General features: G+C 49.3%; 1 protein-coding gene across 1 annotated transcript in view; it reads left to right on the top strand.

Annotated features, from left to right (window-relative positions):
- The window catches only part of MLXIP (MLX interacting protein), a 41,030-nt gene that overhangs the window by 9,689 nt on the left and 10,881 nt on the right, over nucleotides 1–20,460 (top strand). Inside the window, exons 7-13 of the mRNA XM_015417646.1 lie at nucleotides 182–276; nucleotides 1,926–2,556; nucleotides 8,902–9,023; nucleotides 9,415–9,601; nucleotides 11,365–11,489; nucleotides 12,183–12,284; nucleotides 13,237–13,364. Coding sequence (XP_015273132.1) covers nucleotides 182–276; nucleotides 1,926–2,556; nucleotides 8,902–9,023; nucleotides 9,415–9,601; nucleotides 11,365–11,489; nucleotides 12,183–12,284; nucleotides 13,237–13,364 — 1,390 coding nt within the window. The remainder of the gene's footprint in view (nucleotides 1–181; nucleotides 277–1,925; nucleotides 2,557–8,901; nucleotides 9,024–9,414; nucleotides 9,602–11,364; nucleotides 11,490–12,182; nucleotides 12,285–13,236; nucleotides 13,365–20,460) is intronic.

Raw genomic sequence — 20,460 nt, 5'->3', positions numbered from 1 at the left:
CTCCCTCCCCCTCTCCCTCCCTCCTCCCCCCCCTCTCTCATATATCCTTCGTGTGCCATGAACGCTTTCCGCTTTATTATCAGAATTTAACAAAGTGCAGCTAGAAGATGAATTTGGGCAGCCAGGGTCTGTGATACTCGACTGTAATACCCTGTACACAACTTTTTCGGTCTTTCTTCAGATCTTTTCTCCTCCAACCGTTCCAATAATTATCCCATCCCCACGGTTCCTGCTCCCAGTCCCATCATGGCAGACACCTGCAGCCATCCTTCCCAGGTAAGGAGGATTCCCAGACGCGAGGTTGTATGATCTCTGGACTGTTAGACTATAAACAGATCAATATTTTTATAACTTTGCAGTGGACTTCCTACAGTTATCTGATTTTGAACATGCCTTTAGTGTAACTCTGAGCCAACAGGACCTCGAGTTTCTCTTCTTCCATAGTTTCCAGAAGACAGAAACACTGCATATCCCTCTTGGGTTTGGATAATTGCACATTTTTACTGCATGCGCCTCTGTGGAAGATGAGGATTTTTATTTCTAGCTGTGGTCGCCTATGGCGAGTTATAACCAGACGAGGAAGCTTTTGTAAATTGGAAGAACTAGTGGTGAATTTCCTTCAGGCTCCAAGAGGGGCCTGAGGTTATTTATTTTTTTGCAGCATTTGTATTCCAGCTTCCCCTCAGGGAAGCGGATGTGGTTCTCCACTCTCCACTTTATCTGTGCAGCGATCCCATGAGTCCAAAGAGATGGTAATTGGCCGAGATTGGCCCAGTAGCCAAGCCAGAGACTTGAACCTGGGTCTTGTTGGTCCACATCCCCACTGGCAGTAATTACTGAGCGAATTATATTTTAGTAGGCAGGCTGGTAATAAAAAAGTCCAGGGGCCAGTGTTCCGTCTAAGCCGAGTTAGTGTGAGCTACCTCACAGCTATTTAGCCTCCAGCTCACACATTTTTGTCTTCACTCAGGAAGAATGGTTCCAGAGCAAACTAATTTATGCAGCAGCCAAACCGCTCACTCACAACTTTAAATACCAGTCGCTCACAAAGTCGAATGTTTGCTCATAAGACTCCACAGCTTAGAGGGGGCATTGCCAGGGGCTGTAGTTTTTGTGGAGTTATGTGCAAGGAGAGGAATTAGGCTGAGACAGGTCTGGGTCTTCTCAGGCTTGTCTCTACTAGAGATGTGAAGGCCCAGATAAAACCCGGAAAAATTCGGAAAAAAACCAGGTTTTTTGCGTTTTTTTCCTGAAGCCTTTTTGTTTTTTTCTGAAAAATTGAAAAAAGAAAAGAAAAGGGAAAAAATTGATTATGGAATGTTTCATTTTAACATGAAGAATAAAATATTTTAAGACAAGGTGTTCACATATTTTCCAAATCATTTCTTTTATTTATATATATATAAATAAAATCTGATATATGGTATCAGATTGATCTAATTTCTGTGCACTGAGGACAAGCAAGTCCTAGGTTACAAACTGAACTCTCCAATGCAAGAACAAGATGCATTTCTTCCTTTAGGAGGTGCTATTGTCAGAAGACAATAAAAAGGTTTCAGTTTTGTTTTTGCATGTGGGTGGGTATTCTGTTTGTAATAATTGTTTGGATACACTATATTTTTAATATGCTAGTTGTGATAATTTCATGCCAAGTAAAAATGTCCATAGTCATATTTTATGTTCCTAAAGTAACAGAATGACTTTCAATCTAGAAAAGACAAAAGAAATGCTAATGTAGCATTTTTTCAATTTTTCAAAAAATTTGTTTTCCCCGAAAAAACCCGGAGGGAAAACGGGTTTTTTTCCGAGCTTCAAAATTTCCGCAAATTTTACATCTCTAGTCTCTACCTTGGAGGCACAAAAGATCTTGCCTCACGTCAGCCTTCCTACTCTGTTTCACTCTCTCTCTCTGTCTCTCTCTCCAGACTGCAGGGCTGTCCTCGGGGCCTTTGGCCAACCCGCTCCCGCCTGTGAACCTCAGCGAAGGGCTCGTTGGCGCTACAGTGCCTGCCTCCACCATTCCCGGCATGGCCGATGTCGGCGCTGACCTGGGCCTGAGGACCGGAGGCCCCTTCCTGCAGACGCCAGGTTTCACCGCCGAGCCGCCCCTGAGCGGGCCGCAGCCGTTCCTGCCTTCGTTCCCGGCCCTGGTGCCGCTGCTCCAGCCCTCGCAGCAGGGCGCCTTGCCGCTGGACACTGGGATGCCCTCTCAGGTGCCCTTGTTTGCGTCACTGGAGGCCCCGAAGCTGGGGCTCAGCAAATCCTCCGTCATCACCCACACGGCCTCCGCCACCCCCACGCACAACGTTCCCGCCACCACCTTCAGCCACAGCCAGAGCGGCCTCCTGGGCACCCAGCAGCCAGGGGCGTGCGTGCCTTGCAACCTGACTCTCCAGACTGCGGTCGCGCAGGGGCAGCCTCTGCTGCAGCCCCAGGGCACCTTTGCGCTCCCCTTGGCCAGCGCCAGGACTCGGCCCAAAAAGCCACAGAAGCTGGTGCCTGCTCCAAAGCCGGAAACTGTGTCCTTAGTGCTGAAGAGCGCCTTCCTCGCCCCAGGTGAGTGACTGACTTGGCGTATGCGCTTCCTTTTAACGAAAAGTCCCCAGTATCATGATGCCCCTGTATAAATCGATGGTGCGACCTCATTTGGAGTACTGTGTACAGTTCTGGTCACCACACCTCAAAAAGGATATTAGCATTGGGAAAAGTGCAGAAGAGGGCAACTAGGATGATAAAAGGGTTGGAACACTTTCCCTATGAGGAAAGGTTAAAGCGCTTGGGGCTCTTTAGCTTGGAAAAACGACTGCTGAGGGGTGACATGATCGAGGTTTATAAGATTATGCGTGGGATAGAGCAGGTCGAGAAAGAGGTACTTTTCTCCCTTTCTCACAATACAAGAAGTCATGGGCAGTCCATGAAATTGTTGAGCAGTCGGGTTAGAACAGATAAAAGGAAGTACTTCTTCACCCAGAGAGTGATTAAAACTTGGAATTCACTGCCACAGGAGGGGGTGGCGGCTACAAGCATGGACAGCTTCAAGAGGGAATTGGATAAACATATGGAGCAGAGATCCATCAGTGGCTCTTAGCCACAAGGTATAGAGAGGAACTCTTGGTCTGGGGCAAGAGTCTTCTTGGTGCTTGTGGGGGGGCAAGAGTGGGAGGGCTTCTACTGTCCTGGCCCCACGGGTGGACCTCCTGATGACCCCTGGTATTTTTGGCCACTGTGTGACACAGAGTGTTGGACTAGATGGGCCATTGGCCTAATCCAACATTGGCTTCTCTTATGTTCTTATGGATGTCCTTGGAGTGCCCGCTGTGGCATCGGGTCAGGGGCATAGTACCAGTCTCTCAACAAACCATTCAGCGTTAACAGCAGTGATGCCGGGCTAGCATCTTGGAGGTCTTCTTCTGGGGGGGTGACTCATTTTCTGTAGTAGCAACTTGGCTGTTTTGCACTATACCTTGGTTCTGGGGGGAGGGGAGCCAATTCCTCAGGCACTCCATTAACTAAAAAGCTAAGCTTGCCTTCCTCCCAGTGAGATTCTTTTTAAAAACCTTTACACGGCAGACACACACACACAAAAACCAGGCTTGCTGCAAACTCTTTCTGTACTGCTCTTTCCTGGGGTGGGGGTGGGTGGGCTGTACAGTAATTCCTCTGAACAAAGAGTGGGCCCGAGAATGCTGCCTTCCGTATAGTGGGGCCACCGATCTCCCCTGGCCAGCGTTCTCAACTTCAGCCAGCAGTCGCTCTGCCGAGGTCTCTCCTGGCTGGGCTCACGTAAGGGAAACTGCCTGGGGTTGACCTTGAGACCCTCTCCTGCATACCTGGTCCTGTGCTTTGCATGGAACCTGGGGCGTGTTCCCAGGGACCTGAGGCATCCCGCTTTCTTCAGCAACCCCCGGGACTCTGAGAGAGCAGCTATGCCTTCCTGTGACTGTCCCCTTGTCTGCAACAAGAGGCTGTAGGCCTCCCTTGGCTATAACCTGAAGCTTAATTGTTCAGTGGGCCTGAAAGTCAGGGACAGACATGGACACTTCAGATCTTGGCCTCTGTGCCAGATCAGGCCTGCCTGTAGTCCGGAATCGTTCCTGTTGCCTGGTGGTTTTCTCATGATTATATCTGAGGCCAGGAGTGATGAAGAAAGAGTAAAGGGGGAAAAAGGCTGTGTGTGTGATACATTTGAACAACATATCTGCAAGTCCCTTTATCCTGAACACTTACAAAATAACCAACCTCATATTTTGTTCTTAGTTCAATAAATCATCTTTTGTTTACGTTACCCCAGAATTGAATTCAGTCCTTCCTCAGGACCACATAGATCCCTGAAAAGCCTAGACCAGTGATGGCAAACCTTTTAGAGACCGAGTGCCCAAGCTGCGACCCAAAACCCACTTATTGATCGCAAAGTGCCAACACGGTAATTTAACCTGAATACTGAGCGGAAAAAACAACTCATACATTAACTTAAGATGATCCAAACAAAGTAAGGAAAGCAATCCCAAATGCTTTCATTTACTTAAAATTATTTGGCAGAGAATTTGACACTTTAATGATGGTCTGGGGCGATGGCACGCGTGCCCACAGAGAGGGCTCTGAGTGCCACCTCTGGCACCCGTGCCATAGGTTCGCCACCACTGGCCTAGACCCTGGGTTACTTTACCAGAAAGAGGTACAGAGAAAAGGTTTGGAAATCCTTAAATTCCTGGTGGCAGCCGAATCTACCCAGTTTAATAAAGCAAAGAGCACATTTAAAAGGAAAAACAGTCCTCCCTAAAGAGAGAACGCCACAAGGGGGTTTTGTGTTTTTTAAAAAATATCTGCTACTAATCCCAAACATACTTACGTTGTGCCATATATGTTAAAAGATCAGTTCTGCACTCTTGCCTGTGAAACCAAACCTTCAGGATCCCCAAAGTGTTCTCACATGACCACTTCAATGTGCATTGATCTGTCACAGTGGGTAGGCTTCTGCAGTGCGCTCTGTGCATGGCAAGCACATCTACCCAGACATGTGACCAGTCTTCTCTCTCTGAAGTTGCCACTCAGCTTGGAAGCCTGGCAGTTATAACAGTTTAAATCTCCCACATGAGGTTCCTGTAGCAGTGTTTTTTTAAAAAAATTAAATTTTATTGAATGTAATAATTATTGAGGTAACAAATAAAGTGGTGATTACACAATAACGAGATCAACATAGTATGTAGCACGGGAGATATTACTAAGACAGTATAGTCAACATATTAATATAACAATAATAATCAGAACATCGGAAGAACAACCAGATAAGAGGTCCAAAGTTGACCCGAAACGAAATATTGAATAATACAGCTAATAAGTTTCATTTAATATTGTGTGAATAGTTAATGAAAAGGTAGATAAAATTGAGTCAAAACAGAGGTGTGTACCATGACTAAACTAAATGTGTGTTGTGAAGTTTCAGGGAGTATGCAAGTTAAGGAGTTTAGCTCACAGAAAAAGTAATAAAAAGCAACACCACGCCGGGCCGGACCATGCCGAGACACCGTAGCAGAAGGGAAAACGAAAGAAGAGACGCAGAAGAACAACAAGCCGGCAGGGGGCCTGGTAGGCACTCACTTCCCCCATTCAGTGTGGCCCTAGCTAGGAAGTATAAATCTCCATGTAAACCGCTCAGAGCCTCAGGGATGGAGCGGTATAGAAATTGAAATAATAAATAAATAAATAATTGTAGCAGTGTTAAATCTTCCAGCTTGGAGCATTCTAAACCAATGACTTTACATTTATCCAAGGATGGATTATCCAGGACGTTTCGATAGAACACCAGTGTGGTAAGAACCGTGTAAGCTCCAGGTGTAGGACGACTGGTTGAGCCTGGGCCAGCTCTCTCCACCTGTCACACGGCCCTCTCTTCTCCTGCAGAATGACAGTGCAAAACAGAGACATTCAAAGTCATCTTTATTGGGTGCAGTAAATAAGAAGCCTGGAGACCAACTGGTGGTGAAAGGCAGAAAGTTTATAGTGCAATAATGGTAACTATATACAGAGAATATACAGACTGTTACACAGCATAACATACCTCGGTTGGAGAGAACTATGCCCCCCCCCCCTTGGCTTATCAAGCTTAGACATTATATACAACACCCAGCCAATGACTATCAGGGCAAACTAATTACCTACTCCTAATGACCACAAAGAGTAGCGCCTGCTCGTTAAACACCTGGCTGTAACAGTGTTAGCCACTTAGCATGACAGCTAAGACTTAGGCACCTAGATCTTCCTGATCTATACACACATATAGTAACAGCTTGCTACCTCACTACATAGACATATATCCCAATAATCCTTCCTCAACTGTAAATGGGAATTGTACTACTAACTAGTGCAAAATGCAGCGGCGAGGCTCCTGATGGGCCTCCCTATGCGGGAGCACATCCAGCCAGTGCTCAAGGCATTACACTGGCTGCCAATAGCCTTCCGAGTTCGCTTCAAGGTGCTGGTTCTTACCTTTAAAGCCCTATACGGTCAGGGACCGACATTCCTGAGGGACCGCCTCTCCCCATATGTACCCCAGCGAGCACTGCGTTCAGGGTCACAACATCGATTGACCCTCCCAGGCCCTAAAGACGTCAGACGGACAACAACCAGGGCCAGGGCCTTCTCGGTGGTGACTCTGTACTGGTGGAATGAGCTCCCAGAAGAGATCAGGGCCCTGCAGGACCTGTTCTGCAGGGCCTGCAAGACGGAGCTCTTCCACCAGGCCTTCGATTAGGGAGCCGCCACCGCCACCACCACCATCATCATCTACATCACTATTAAAAAGACGCCCGACTCCACTGTTACAGCCTGCACCAGTCGTATACATACGGCAAAGATCGAGAACCGAAGACTAAAGTAACCATTGCTGCCATCCCTAGAGTATGAGTTACAACTAGCTAGCGCTTTATGTTTTAAACCAGGGGTGTCAAACATGCGGCCCAGGGGCTGGATCAGGCCCCTGGAGGGCTTCTATCAGGCCCGCAGTGGAACTGGCTGGCTTCTGCTTCTTCTTCCAGTTCTGCTGCTGCAGCAGCATCGTAGGTTTGCAGCTTACAGAGACACACCTGGACAGCATACTCAAGATTGCAACAGCACAGACATTCTGATGCAATAATTCAGAGCAAGAGGTGTCAGTTATCAGACACTGTTAATCTTATAAGAACATAAGAACATAAGAGACGCCAATGTTGGATCAGGCCAAAGGCCCATCCAGTCCAACACTCTGTGTCACACAGTGGCCAGGAATACCAGTGCCATCAGGAGGTCCAGCAGTGGGGCCAGGACATTAGAAGCCCTCCCACTGTTGACCCCCCCCCCAAGCACCAAGAAGACAGAGCATCACTTGCCCCAGAGCCCCTAGCTATACCTTGTGGCTAATAGCCACTGATGGACCTCTGCTCCATATGCTTATCTAATTCCCTTTTGAAGCCGTCCATGCTTGTAGCACCCACCACTTCCTGTGGCAGTGAATTCCATGTGTTAATCACTCTTTGGGTGAAGAAGTACTTCCTTTTATCCGTTCTAACCCGACCGCTCTGCAGTTTCATGGAGTGCCCACGAGTTCTTGTATTGTGAGAAAGGGAGAAAAGTACCTCTTTCTTTACCTGCTCTTTCCCATGCATAATCTTATAAACCTCGATCATGTCACCCCTCAGTCGTCTTTTCTCCAAGCTAAAGAGCCCTAAGCGCTTTAACCTTTCCTCATAGGGAAAGTGTTCCAACCCTTTTATCATTCGAGTTGCCCTTTTCTGCACTTTTTCCAAAGCTATAATATCCTTTTTAAGGTGTGGTGCCCAGAACTGCACACAGTATTCCAAATGAGGTCTCACCATTGATTTATATAGGGGCATTATTATATTGGCTGATCTGTTTTCAATACCCTTCCTAATAATCCCCAGCATAGCATTGGCCTTCTTTATTGCAGTCACACACTGTCTCGACATTTTCAGTGAGTTATCCACTACAACTCCAAGATCTCTCTCTTGCTCAGTCTCTGCCAGTTCAGACCCCATCAATGTGTATTTATATTTAGGATTTTTGGCTCCAATGTGCATCACCTTGCACTTGGCCACATTGAACCCCATTTGCCATGTTGACGCCCACTCGCCCATCCTTGACAGATCCCCTTGGAGTGCCTCACAATCCTCACTGGTTTTCACCACCCTGAACAACTTTGTATCATCCGCAAATTTAGCCACTTCACTGCTTACTCCCATCTCCAAATCATTAATGAACAAGTTAAAAAGCAGTGGACCAAGTACTGATCCCTGCGGTACCCCACTGCTTACCACCCTCCACTGAGAAAATTGCCCACCTACACTCACTCTCTGTTTTCTATGAACTAGCCAGTTTTTGATCCATAAAAGGACTTGTCCTTCTATCCCATGATTTTTGAGCTTCCTTAGGAGCCTTTGATGAGGAACAAAATATTGCAAGAGTGCTAATCTTTTAAGCATGCTTTTATTTTAAGTAAAAAAAATACCCTTTGTGTTTGTGTCCTTTATAAAGTTCATATCTCCGCTACCTGGCATGACATTTTATGACACGCATGTGGCCCGGCCCAACAAGGTCTCATTTACGTCAGATCCGGCCCTCATAACAAATGAGTTAGACACCCCTGTTTTAAACTGCTTTTGGATGGTTTTATCTTTGTTATAATCGTTTTATGTTATCCTCGTAAGCCGCCCTGAGCCTGCTTCAGCCGGGAGGGTGGGATACAAATCAAACAAATAAAATAATAGTCAGTTCCGTTAGACATTGGATCTCTTACGTCATTGAGGGTCGGCTGGGAAACACTTGCCTGGACCATCACCGGAAGCTTCTTCCCTGGGATGCATCCTTTCTCTTTCCTTGCCCGGCGTTAACTCCCGTTCTCTTTCTCAGCTGCCTTCCAGGGACAGGCCAGAGCTGTGATTGTCACTCCAGCCCCCCTGAAGAGAGAGAGCGTTTTGGCCCCACGGATCTCCCAGCCCAGCGTGGTCATTGCCCCATCGGGACTGGCCAGAGTAAGCCGGAGACTCTCTCGCGCTCTCTCTCGCGCTCTCTCTCTGGCCAGAGTAAGCCGGAGACTCTCTATCGCTCTCTCTCTCGCTCTGTCTCTCTCTCTCTCTCTCTTGCTCTCTCTGTCTGTCTGTCTCTCTCTCTCTCTCTGGGTCTCTCTCTCACTCTCTCTCTGGGTCTCTCTCTCACTCTCTCTCTCTCTTGCTCTCTCAGTCTGTCTGTCTGTCTGTCTCTCTCTCTTGCTCTGTGTGTGTGTGTCTCTCTCTCTTGCTCTCTCTCTCTGTCTCGCTCTCTCTCTTGCTCTCTCTCTCTCTCTCTGTGGACGGGTGGGAGACGGCATGTTGACGGTTCCCGCGAGACGCCTGGCACTCCCTGCCCTCTGCCCTCTCTCCCCAGGCACCCCAAGCGACCGAATTCCACGGCAGCATTCTGCTCAGCCCGGGCCAGCCGTCTCCGAGCCCCCAGCCCGGCCCCGCCATCATCCCACATCTCTTCTCTCCCAGTGCCAGGCAGGAGGCGTTGGTGAAAGGCGAGCAGGCCCTCCCCCGCACGGCCTGCCCCCAGGTCCCCTCGCCTGTCCCCAGTAAGTAGAAGGAGGCACCCATCCGGGGATCTGCCGGGGTGAGGAAAGGCTTGCTCTCTTCGTCATCTTCCTTTTTCGGTATTTGTGCATTTGTGTGTGTGTGCCCGTGCCTGGACGTCATGGCGACCTCGGGGGACTCCTACTGGGGCACAGAGCATGTTCAGAGAAGTGGCTTGATAGCCTGTCTCTGGCTTCCCGGCCCTGGTATTCCCTGGAGGTCTCCCATCCAAGTACTTGCCAGGGTCGGCCCTGCTTTGCTTCCGAGACCTGACGAGATCGGGCCGGCCTGGGCTATCTGGGCCAGGGCTGGCTTATTCTTTTCTTGTTCTCAGCCCCGGTCTCCTACGGCAGAGCCCCACACGGACGGTAGAAATGCATTTACTTCCCGGGGTCTGCACCAATGTTCCTTCTAAGCTGTGGAGTCATGTGAGCAAAAATTCTACTTTGTGAGCTACCGGCATTAAAGTTGTGAGCCAGCCATTTGGCTACTGCATTAAATTGGTTTGCTCGGAAGCCCTCCTTCCTGAGCTGAGACAAAAATGTGTGAGCTGGAGGCTAAAAAACTGTGAGCTAGCGCACACTAACTCGGCTTAGAGGGAACAGTGGTCTGCAGGGGGGGGGGCGTCGAGGCTGGTTGTCCTCACGCGTGTGTTCGTTTGCCCAAATTAACGCGTTCCGGAAAAGCAGAGTGCAAGCTGCAGAGCAGCCGGTTCTGATTTTGATTTAAAGATTTGCACCGCGCCTATCTGTCAGTGGGTCTCCGAGGTGGCTTCTGATATATTAAAAACGGGACCAGAAACATGTGGGGGGGGGGGGGGACAGCTGAGAGAGACGCAGGAGGGAGGGAGACAGCAGAAGCCTCTTCTGACGGCGATGTTCTGGTCGGCGTCACCACTGGGTTTGCCAGGACCGCACTGAGACCAGGAGAACGTGGTCCTTCCAGGCAGCTTGCCCACCCAGCCAGGCACTGACTGCGTGGAGTTCCCTGTACCAGAAATGGATTGTGGAGGTGGGCAGAAGCTCCCCACCCTCCGACCCAGCCCGGCCCATTGTCTCCTGGGCAGCCTGCGCATGCTTCCTTTCGGGTTTCAGGGCCCTTCAGGGGAGGAAGGAGAGAGAGAGAGAGAGAGAGAGAGGTTGATGTGGCCGGAGGGTGCCAGGCCCCTTTTTATAAGGTCTCGGGGTGACATAGATTTTGTCCCCGCGACAACCCTCTCAAGAAGATTCAGGCGGGTAGCCATGTTGCTCTGAAGCAGTAGACTGACGGGACTCGAATGATTTTCCCTCTCAGGTTGTTTGGTCGGCGACAGTGACCAGCCCCAGGTCGCCCAGCGGACTTCGGGACCAGCCGGCTGGAGGCTTGTATCCCCCCCCCCCCCCCCCCCCCCAGCTCTCTCCTTCAGATACTGGTGGCCGATGCTCCCTCTAAGCTGTGGAGTCTTGTGAGCAGAAATCCTACTTGCTGAGCTCCTGGCATTAAAGTTGTGAGAGAGCCATTTGGCTACTGCATAGATTAGTTTGCTCTGGAGCCTCATCCTCCCTGAGCGAAGACAAAAATGTGTGAGCCAGAGGCTAAAGAACTGTGACCTAGCTCACACTCACTCATCTTAGAGGGAACACTTGGCAAACAAGCCTCCCTTCCAGAACATCCACAGATATCCTGAGTTCCTGACCTGGGAAGGAGCCAGTTAGCTTGGGGCGTTGATTTGCTATAGAGAATCCCCCTCGGACCACACTTGTCTGTGTCTGTCTCTCTGTTTCAGGCAGAGACTGCCAGCCGTCGGGGCAGGCGTCCCCTTGCGCCTCCGAGCACAGTCCCAGTCCTCAGTCCCCCCAGAACAGCTGCTCAGGGAAGACCATGGCTGACCCTCAGGTGACCGCTTTTAAGGTCTGTTCTTTCGCCCTTTCTTCCTTTGGTTGACGCATTATTGGCACAAGGTGACATTCCCCTTGCATGGTGTGGGAGGGGTGGGGCTGAGAAAAGGATGCTGCACTCCAGTTGCCTTGTCTGGGCCCTGAGGCACTGATCCCGCCCACTGCAGCTGCTACAGAGTGTGTGTGTGTGTACATGTTGCCCAGCCCTGGCAGCTCTCAGCATTTAGCCTCTAGTTTGGTGTCGTGGTGAAGTGCGTGGACTCTAATCTGGGAGAGCCGGGTTTGATTCCCCACTCCTCCACTTGCACCTGGCTGGATGACCTTGGGCAAGCCGTAGTTCTGATAAGAGCTGTTCTTGAAAAAGAGCAGTTTCTGTCAGAGCTCTCTCAGCTCCACCTGCCTTGCAGGGTGCCTGTTGTGGGGAGGGGAAGGAGTTTGTAAGCCGCTCTGAGACACCTTTGGGTAGTGAAGGGTGGGGTATAAAGCCAATCTCTTCTTCTTCCACTTCAGCAAAAAGTTGGCCCCGTGGGAGCAAAGGAGCGCTGTGTCCCACAGCAGCGTCCCTTTACGTGTGGGAAAGCCCTGTATTCTCCCACTACATCGTATCACGCAACAGCCTCTAACACACACACACACCCGTCATGCCCACCAAGAGGCAGAAACCCCAAACCAGCCAAAGAACTCACTTCTGTTTTTATTCGGACAGACCCGGCGGATGAAGCATATTTCGGCAGAACAGAAGCGGAGGTTTAATATCAAGATTGGCTTTAGCACCCTGAATTCCCTGGTGTCGATCAACTCTAAATCAGTAAGTGGGGTTGGCAGGACCTTGCTCTCTGCATTCAGAAAGAGGGGTTTCTCCTCTCCCCCTGTACCTTCTCAAAGTCGTTCCGTGCAGTGCGTCTTCCGTGATTTAAATTCTGCACCAAAGAAGCTCAGTTCTGCAATCAGAAGAAATTGTTCTGCCGGTTTTACTGTACCGCAGACTCCTGTTTTTTTCTAGCTGTGGGAAGGGCAAAGACTCTCAGGGCACTGAACCTCTAACTGGTTGAAATTGTGTGGGGCTGGGTTCTGCAATTCCATCTGCCATTGCTCACACCCTTTGAAGCATACCATTACACAGGGGTCATTTCGTAGGAAAAAAGGTGCAGGAGCTCATTAGCAAAACTTATTTGCATACGCCACACACCCTGACATCACTGTAAGTGTGTGTCAGAAGGCAACACCCACCACTCAGGCTCCACTGGACTGTTTTGGATTGCTAGCTAATGGGGGGGGGGTGAGATGTGCAAATCTGTCCTCACAAAGGAGGGAGAGCTTGTACCTGAATAAAACTTGGTCTTAAAGGTGCCACTGGACTGTTTTGGGCCGGGGGGAGCTCTGCAGCTTATCTGGCTGCTTCTTGCTCTGACTGAGGGCTGCTGGGAGCGGGGGGGGGGCTTCTTGCATGTGCCCGCCCCCTGGGCCCTTTACTGCCGGAGCTCCGCTCCTGTGTGCTCCTGCAGGAAATGACCCCTGCCTTTACAAGCATTAAAATCATGTGTGGGGGGGTTAAATTTAATCTGGGATTCTCGGGAAAGTGTGCCCCTTATCACATTCAGTGGGTTTCTGCACTCCCGCAGAAACGCGGCGTACGTATACCTACACACCTCTCCCAGTGGTTCCTGATCCTTTTCCCTTTTGGTGCCCTGAGCTTTGCAAGGGGTGACCCGACTTTCGCGCTGATGAGCTCCGTGTGGGTCCTCTCTTCTCTGCCGCAGTTCAGCCACGCCCTCACCCTCCAGAAGACGGTGGAGTACATTGCAAAGCTGCAGCAGGAAAGATCTCAGGTCCAGGAGGAAGCCAAGCGCCTCCGGGAAGAAATCGAGGAACTGAACTCTACCATCATGTGAGTGTTGAGAGGCCTGCGGTTTCTCGTGTGAGCCATGTTTGTGTGTGTGTGCAGGGCTATTTTTGGGCAGGAACGCACAGGAACAGAGTTCTGGCTGGCTCCTGAGTTGGCCACGCCCAGCAGGAGGTCATTGGCATAATTGGCCACACCCAACAGCAGGAACCCATTAGGATTGGCTACATTAGGGGTGTGTGGCCTAACATGCAAAGGAGTTCCTGCTACAAAAAAAGGCCCCGGGTTTTGACAACAAACAAGGTAAACAGAATAAGAAGCAAAAGGTGGGTGTGGCTGGATGACCACACTTCTGGTAACATGGGGGTATGGCCTAATATGCTAATGAGCTGTCCTATCAGGGGTGTGGCCTAATATGCTAATGAGTTTCTGCTGTTGGGTGTGGCTTATTATGATAATGAGTTCCTGCTGGGCTTTTTCTACAAAAAGAGCCCTGTAAGTGTGTGCATCGTAGGCCCCAAAGCAGCTGCTCATTAAAGCAGGGGTCCTCCATAGCGAGCCAGGTGATGGCGGTAGGGGACACGTGAAACCCTCAGCAGCAATTGTATTTATTTATTTGTTTTATCAAATTTTGGCCTCTGCCCACAGTCCAATAAAGAGACGTGGACATGTGGCCGTTGTGCACCGTGGGTATTCTGAGCAGACACGATAACTGCTTTCGTGGAAGAAACGAAGGTCAGTCTAGCCCAGTTTTTGTCACCCAGCAGTGGGCAAACAGATATGCCTCTGAAAGCTCTCGGAATCTCGCAGCTCACCAGAAATCATTCCAAGCCATCTGGTTTCCTGTAGTCCGTTATCTGTCGGAAAGTGGAATTATCCCGACAAACAAGCATTACCGAGAGCTGTTATATTTTTGAATATTATGCTAGGTAACTCCTAATTTGGTAAGAAGAAAAGATCTTGAACAATTGTATCTGTGACGATTAATGAGTGGTAATAACTAACTTTATGCTTATCCTAACTACTGAATAGTATTGTTGTATTATTGTATTAAGTTGAAACAATAAAAAAAATTAAATTTGAAAGCTCTCGAAACAAGAGAGAAGATGCATTTTGTAAGCTGTTTCCAGGGCCGGCCCGAGGTTTTTTTGCAACCTAGGCGGGGCTACCTTCTGCCGCGCCCCCCCCCCCGGCGCACCCATTAATTAAGGGGTTGCCAACCTCCAGGCAGGTCCTGGAGAGAAGGGAGGAGAGCTTGCAGGGATTCGGCAATGAAGAGGCCTCTCCTCCGCTCCCAGCCTGCTCCCCCCTTCCTCCAGTTTCTGATTGTCCCAATGGTGACGCATCTCTGGAGATGCTGATGCCAGTCGGGACCGCCCTGCCACTGCCCCTGGGCATGGAGCCAGACCCCAAAGAAGCCACGTCGGCTGCAACACGAGCCCCAGCCCCCAACTCACCCACGGAAGAGGAAGACCGCCTGGAGGGGCCATAATGAGTCGTCGGGGCGCTACTGGCCGACGCACAAGGAAACCAGCAGCAGGGGGTTTGGAGAGGAGGGAAGCTGCGCGGGGCCAACAGCCCGGCGCAAGAGCGCACTCTCAGCTCTGAGCAGCCTGGAGGTGAGGGGGGAACAAGGAGAGCGAGGGGCTGGATGCGTGTGTGGAGAAGACGTCTGGGAGGTGGTGGGGAGCGGGAAGGGGGCTCCGCTGCTTCTTTGGAAGACTGCAGTCTGCAGAACCTAGGAGGAGTGCGTTCTCCCCCCCCCCACGGGCGGTGGGTGGGCACACTTGCCGGTAACGCCGTGCCCGTGTACACACCACCACGACTGAGCCAGGCTACAGTGAGCCTACATGCGCTCGGGCGCTGCCTGAGGGGAGGCGCAAGGTGGGCCCGCCGGCAGTCTTTGGGGAAAGGCGGGAAGAGGCAGGGTTTCTGGGCAGCATGTGGGCTTTTGGTGGGAGCTGGGGCTTTGGCGGGGGGGAGGCTGGGTTCTGTTTGGCGCCCCTAAGGGGCCAGGGCCGGCCCGCACTCCAGGCGAATGCCTAGTTCGCCTAGCGGGTGAGCCGGCCCTGGCTTTTTCAGGTCCCCGCTGGGGAGAGCAGTGGGGTATAAATGAAGACGTCAGGGTGACAGCCCTTCTCTGCTCACGTGTCCTCAACGTTGGCGGGGGCGGCGGGGGGATCCCATTTCACTACCGGCTAATAGCCTTGGTAGGACTGTTCTCCACAAATGTGTCTAAACCTTTTTTTTAAGCCATCTTGGCAAGTGGCCGTTCCCACAGCTTGTACCAGCGCATTCCCTGAGTTGATTTTATGCTCCTTTCATCATTTCGTCTCTCCCAAACCAGCGGCGAGTGGTTTTCACAGCACCAGGGACCACCTCCCTTGCAGCTAGTATAGTGAGAGAGGGAGAAGCGTTTCCTCCTTGGTTTGTGTGTGTGTGATTATTATTATATATTATTATTTGTGAACAGAAATGTATAGAAATCCATAGCCAGTGCAGTCTACCCTTTGCAGGAACAGGTTCTGTGGTATCATCCAGGAATTTCTAACTAGACGGGCACAGCCTGCCCGCAGGGTACATATGAATAATTGCCACGGATCAAGTGGCGTAAAGTGTCAAAAGACTTCTGCAGTGTAGTTTCATCATCAGGAAAGAAAGGTAGATGTTTCGGACCAGCCGTGACCCGTATGGTCCCAGAAGTCCCGCAAGGCCTCTCCAGCCAGTTTGGTGTAGTGGTTAAATGCACAGACTCTAATCTGGGAGAACCAGGTTTGATTCCCCACTCCTCCACTTGCACCTGGCTGGATGACCTTGGGCAAGCCGTAGTTCTGATAAGAGCTGTTCTTGAAAAAGAGCAGTTTCTGTCAAGAGCTCTCTCAGCCCCACCTACCTTACAGGGTGTCTGTTGTGGGGAGGGGAAGGGAAAGGAGTGTGTAAGCCACTCTGAGACTCCTTTGGGTAGTGAAGGGCGGGGTATAAATCCAATCTCTTCTTCTTCTTTAAAACAAATTCAAAATTTTATAATATTATTAAAGTACATATATAAATGACAGTGGCATAACTGCATGAGAACCTAAAGGCATTAGGTTACAATATAATGCCTAGTAAGGCAGGTTAACTATCAACAGATAAATGTAAGGGACACGGAGCTACAACATCTGTAAGAGAACATAAGAACATAAGAGAAGCCATTGGCCCATCCAGTCCAACACTCTGGGTCACACAGTGGCCAATAATACCAGGTGCCATCAGGAGGTCCAGCAGTAGGCCAGGACACTAGAAGCCCTCCCACGGTTGCCCCCCCAAAGCACCAAGAATACAGAATTCCCTCTTATAAGAACATAAGAGAAGCCAGTGTTGGATCAGGCCAGTGGCCCATCCAGTCCAACACTCTGTCACACAGTGGCCAAAAATACCAGGGGCCATCAGGAGGTCCACCCGTGGGGCCAGGACACTAGGAGCCCTCCCACTCTTGCCCCCCACAAGCACCAAGAAGACAGAGCATCCCTTGCCCCAGTCTGAGAGTTCCTCTCTATACCTTGTGGCTAATAGCCACTGATGGACCTGTGCTCCATATGTTCATCCAATTCCCTGTTATAAGAACATAAGGGAAGCCAATGTTGGATCAGGCCAATGGCCCATCCAGTCCAACACTCTGGGTCACACAGTGGCCAATAATACCAGGTGCCGTCAGGAGGTCCAACAGTGGGGCCAGGACACTAGGAGCCCTCCCACTGTTGCCCCACCCCCCAAGCACCAAGAATACAGAGCATCACTTGCACCAGTGCATCCCTTGCCCCAGAAGAATCATACTTTGCACTGTACGACCTAAAAGGTAAACCAGACTAATCATTTCCTTCAGAATAGTTCATGTACAATGAAAATGAAAAGTAAATATTGGAATTAAAGGTAGGAAGGGAATACCATCAACTTACAGAGGTCTCAACAGCTGGCAATTTCAGTGGGTGTTTTCAAAGACAAGGCCTCTCCTCGGGGTTTACAGAGTGGATTTAACATATAAGGAAGGGTGGGAGGAGAAGGCCCCGACCTGGATAGCCCAGGCTAGCTCAGTCTCATCAGATCTCAGAAGCGAAGCAGGGTCGGCACGGGCGAATACTTGGAAGGGCGACCTCCAAGGAATACCAGAGTCGTGACACAGAGGCAGGCCATGGCAAGCCACCTCTGGGCGTCCCTTGCTCTGAAAGCCCCACCAGGGGTCGCCCTGAGTCAGCTGTGACTAGATGGCCCTTTTCACCACCAGAAAAAGAAAGTGGGAGCTGCTCAAATGGAGAATTGTGATGAGGTGGAAAACAAAAGACCTCAAAACATAGGAGCATTTTGTTAACATGATAGTATTTGGCTGCTTAAATTCATAGAATCATAGAATGTTAGAGTTGGAACTGGGACCTTGCAGGTCATCTAGTCCAACCCCCTGCACTCGGCAGGAGCACAGCCGAAAGAGAGCCCTACAACATACCCGAAAGATGGTCGTCCAGCCTCCGCTTGGAAACGTCCAGCGAAGAAGCTTCCACCACCTCCCAAGGCAGTCTGTTCCACTGCTCAACCACTCTTACAGTTAGGAAGTTTCTCCTGATATTTAGCCGGTAACGACTCCCTTGGAATTTCCACCCGTTCGATCTAGTCTTGCAATCCAGAGCAAGAGAGAATAGATCTGCTCCATCTTCTACTTGACAGCCCTTCAGATACTTGAAGACCGCAATCATGTCCCCTCTAAGCCTTCTCTTTCCCAGGCTAAACAGACCCAACTCTTTCAGCCTTTCCTTGTAAGACTTGGATCCAAACCCTCTCACCATCCTGGTCGCCCTCTTCTGGACACGCTCCGGAGCAAACTCCGGAGTGCAGCGGAAGACAGGAAGGCCTGGCGTGATGTGGTCCACGGGGTCGCGAAGAGTCGGACTTGACTGTACAGCTGAACAAGGACAACATTTGGCTGCTTACTCTGGGGGGTTCTGTTCTCTCATTTTGTTGTTGTTTGCATAGTTCAGGTTCAGTTTACAGAGGAAAAGATTCTCCTGGTTTGTTTTTCCCTTAGTCTGTTTCTAGGGGGAAAAACGTCAGGCAGAATCCCGCAGGTCTCTTTTGCTAACTGCAGCACTTCCTTTGCATGCTGGGAATGTCCTGTCGATACAAGAGCCTCTGCACCAAAGGGAAGCACCAGCGTTAGCAGAATGAATTGGTAGACTTCTACCCCTTCTTATCGATCTACTGACCCTTGAAACAGCCAACACCACTAAAACACGGAAACCATTCTGAACAGTCATCTCAAAGAAGGACATCAGTAATAGCTAACTCAACAAAAAATCTAATCTCAAGGCGCAGCAGCGTAGAAAACATAGCTGTCCAGGTCGATGGAGCACTCAAGTCAGGGCGATTCTGCATTGGCTTTTCCCACCGTTGTTATACCAAACCCATATTGGAACAGAAATTCCCCTCTGCATTGCATGCTGCTGTCTTTTTCTTTGATCATTGGATTTTATGGTACCCTCTACACCGGGGGTGTCAAACATGCAGTCTGGGGGCTGGATGAGGCCCCCGGAGGGCTTCCATCAGGCCCGCGGTGGAACTGGCCATCTCCTGCTTCCAATTCTGCTGCTGCTGCTGCATCATCGCTTGCTTTGCCAGACTCTCTCAGTCGCTCAGCCATTTCATGTTTTAACCTGGGTCCTAGACTCAGAAGGCTGAGCCATGAAATTTCTTGTAGTGAATGTCAACAAATCAAAAGTAGGTTTGCCGCTTACAGAGCTAATGTTTTAAACATGTTTTTTATTTTAAGTTTTTAAAAAAATCTTTGTGTCTGTGTCCTTTTCAAAGTTTATACCTCCGCTACCTGGCATTACCTTTTATGATACGTGCGGCCCTGCCCAACCAGGTCTCGTTTATGTCGGATCTGGCCCTCATAACAAATGAGTTCGACACCCCTGCTCTACACTGCACGCCGCTTTCACCTTCTTTGCTCATCGGGTTTTACGGTACCTTCTGCATCAACTTATGGCCATTCGGGGTGACTTCGCAGTCAGTGCTGTGTTGCCCTGGGGTATCTGAATGTGGTTTTGAGCTGTACCTTTTCTGTTCCAGTGTGGGTTTGGTAAAACAACGGAGGGAAAAGCCAATGCAGCATCAGCCTCAGTGCCCCTGATGGTTGGGAAAACGTTTTTTCCAGCCATGGGCCAGAAGGCTGGGAGGGATGGAACGGAATGGACTTCCCTGGCTCGGGAGTTTGATGGTCTCAGCGCCACCGCTCAGAACGCCTGTCCCGTGTACCCGTGAGCAGGGGTCATTTCGTAGAAAAAGAGGTGCAGGCGCTTGTTAGCATAACTTTTTTTTTTTTTAATATTTTCTTTATTCATTTTTCCACCAAATCTAATAACAATAACCATTGTTACTCATATTTACATCAACTTGTGCAGAGTTCTTCCCATCATATCATTAGTATTGCCTTCACTTTTCTTATCAAGTCTAGAACACTTCATTCCAACTATTCTATAATACAAAATTCTAATAAATCAAACAGTACCCATAATTTTAAGAACTTAATTATCTTACATGCCTTATGTTTAACTTTCGTTATCATATCAGTTTTATCCACCTATAAAATTTTCACCATAGATGATAAAAGGTTCCATCCCTTTGTTTACATTTCCAACATACTTTCCCAATTGTTTTGTCAAATTTATTCAGTCTAACTGGAGATATGTGCCATCGATAAAACATTTTTATAATGTTCTCCTTATATGAGGTTGCTCTAACCCATTTTATATTTTTTTCCCAAACCTTTTCCCATTGCTCTAGCAACAACGTATGGCCTATATCTCTGGCCCATGCAATCATTGATGGTTTAACCTCTTCGTCTTGCATTTTCCATTCTAACCAATAGTTATACGCCTTTTTTATAAACTTCATTTCGCTTCCTGTCCATATTTTATCTAATTCCGTTAATGTATCATAAAAACCCTTTTTTTTATCTGACATCCAACATGATATTAATTGCCTCTTTTCCCACCAAGTCATTTCTAGATCTTTGTCATTTAGAATGTCCTTTGCATTCATGTCACCTTTTTCATCTAAAAAATCCTGATATTTAAATTTTTTATACCTTTTATATAAGGATGGTTTCACA

This window comes from Gekko japonicus, unplaced genomic scaffold (assembly GCF_001447785.1).
Source record: "Gekko japonicus isolate JY-2015 unplaced genomic scaffold, Gekko_japonicus_V1.1 scaffold64, whole genome shotgun sequence".
NCBI classification, from domain to species: domain Eukaryota; kingdom Metazoa; phylum Chordata; class Lepidosauria; order Squamata; family Gekkonidae; genus Gekko; species Gekko japonicus.
The sequence above is the reverse complement of the archived record's forward strand: the minus strand, read 5'-3'. Positions and strand labels throughout refer to the sequence as shown.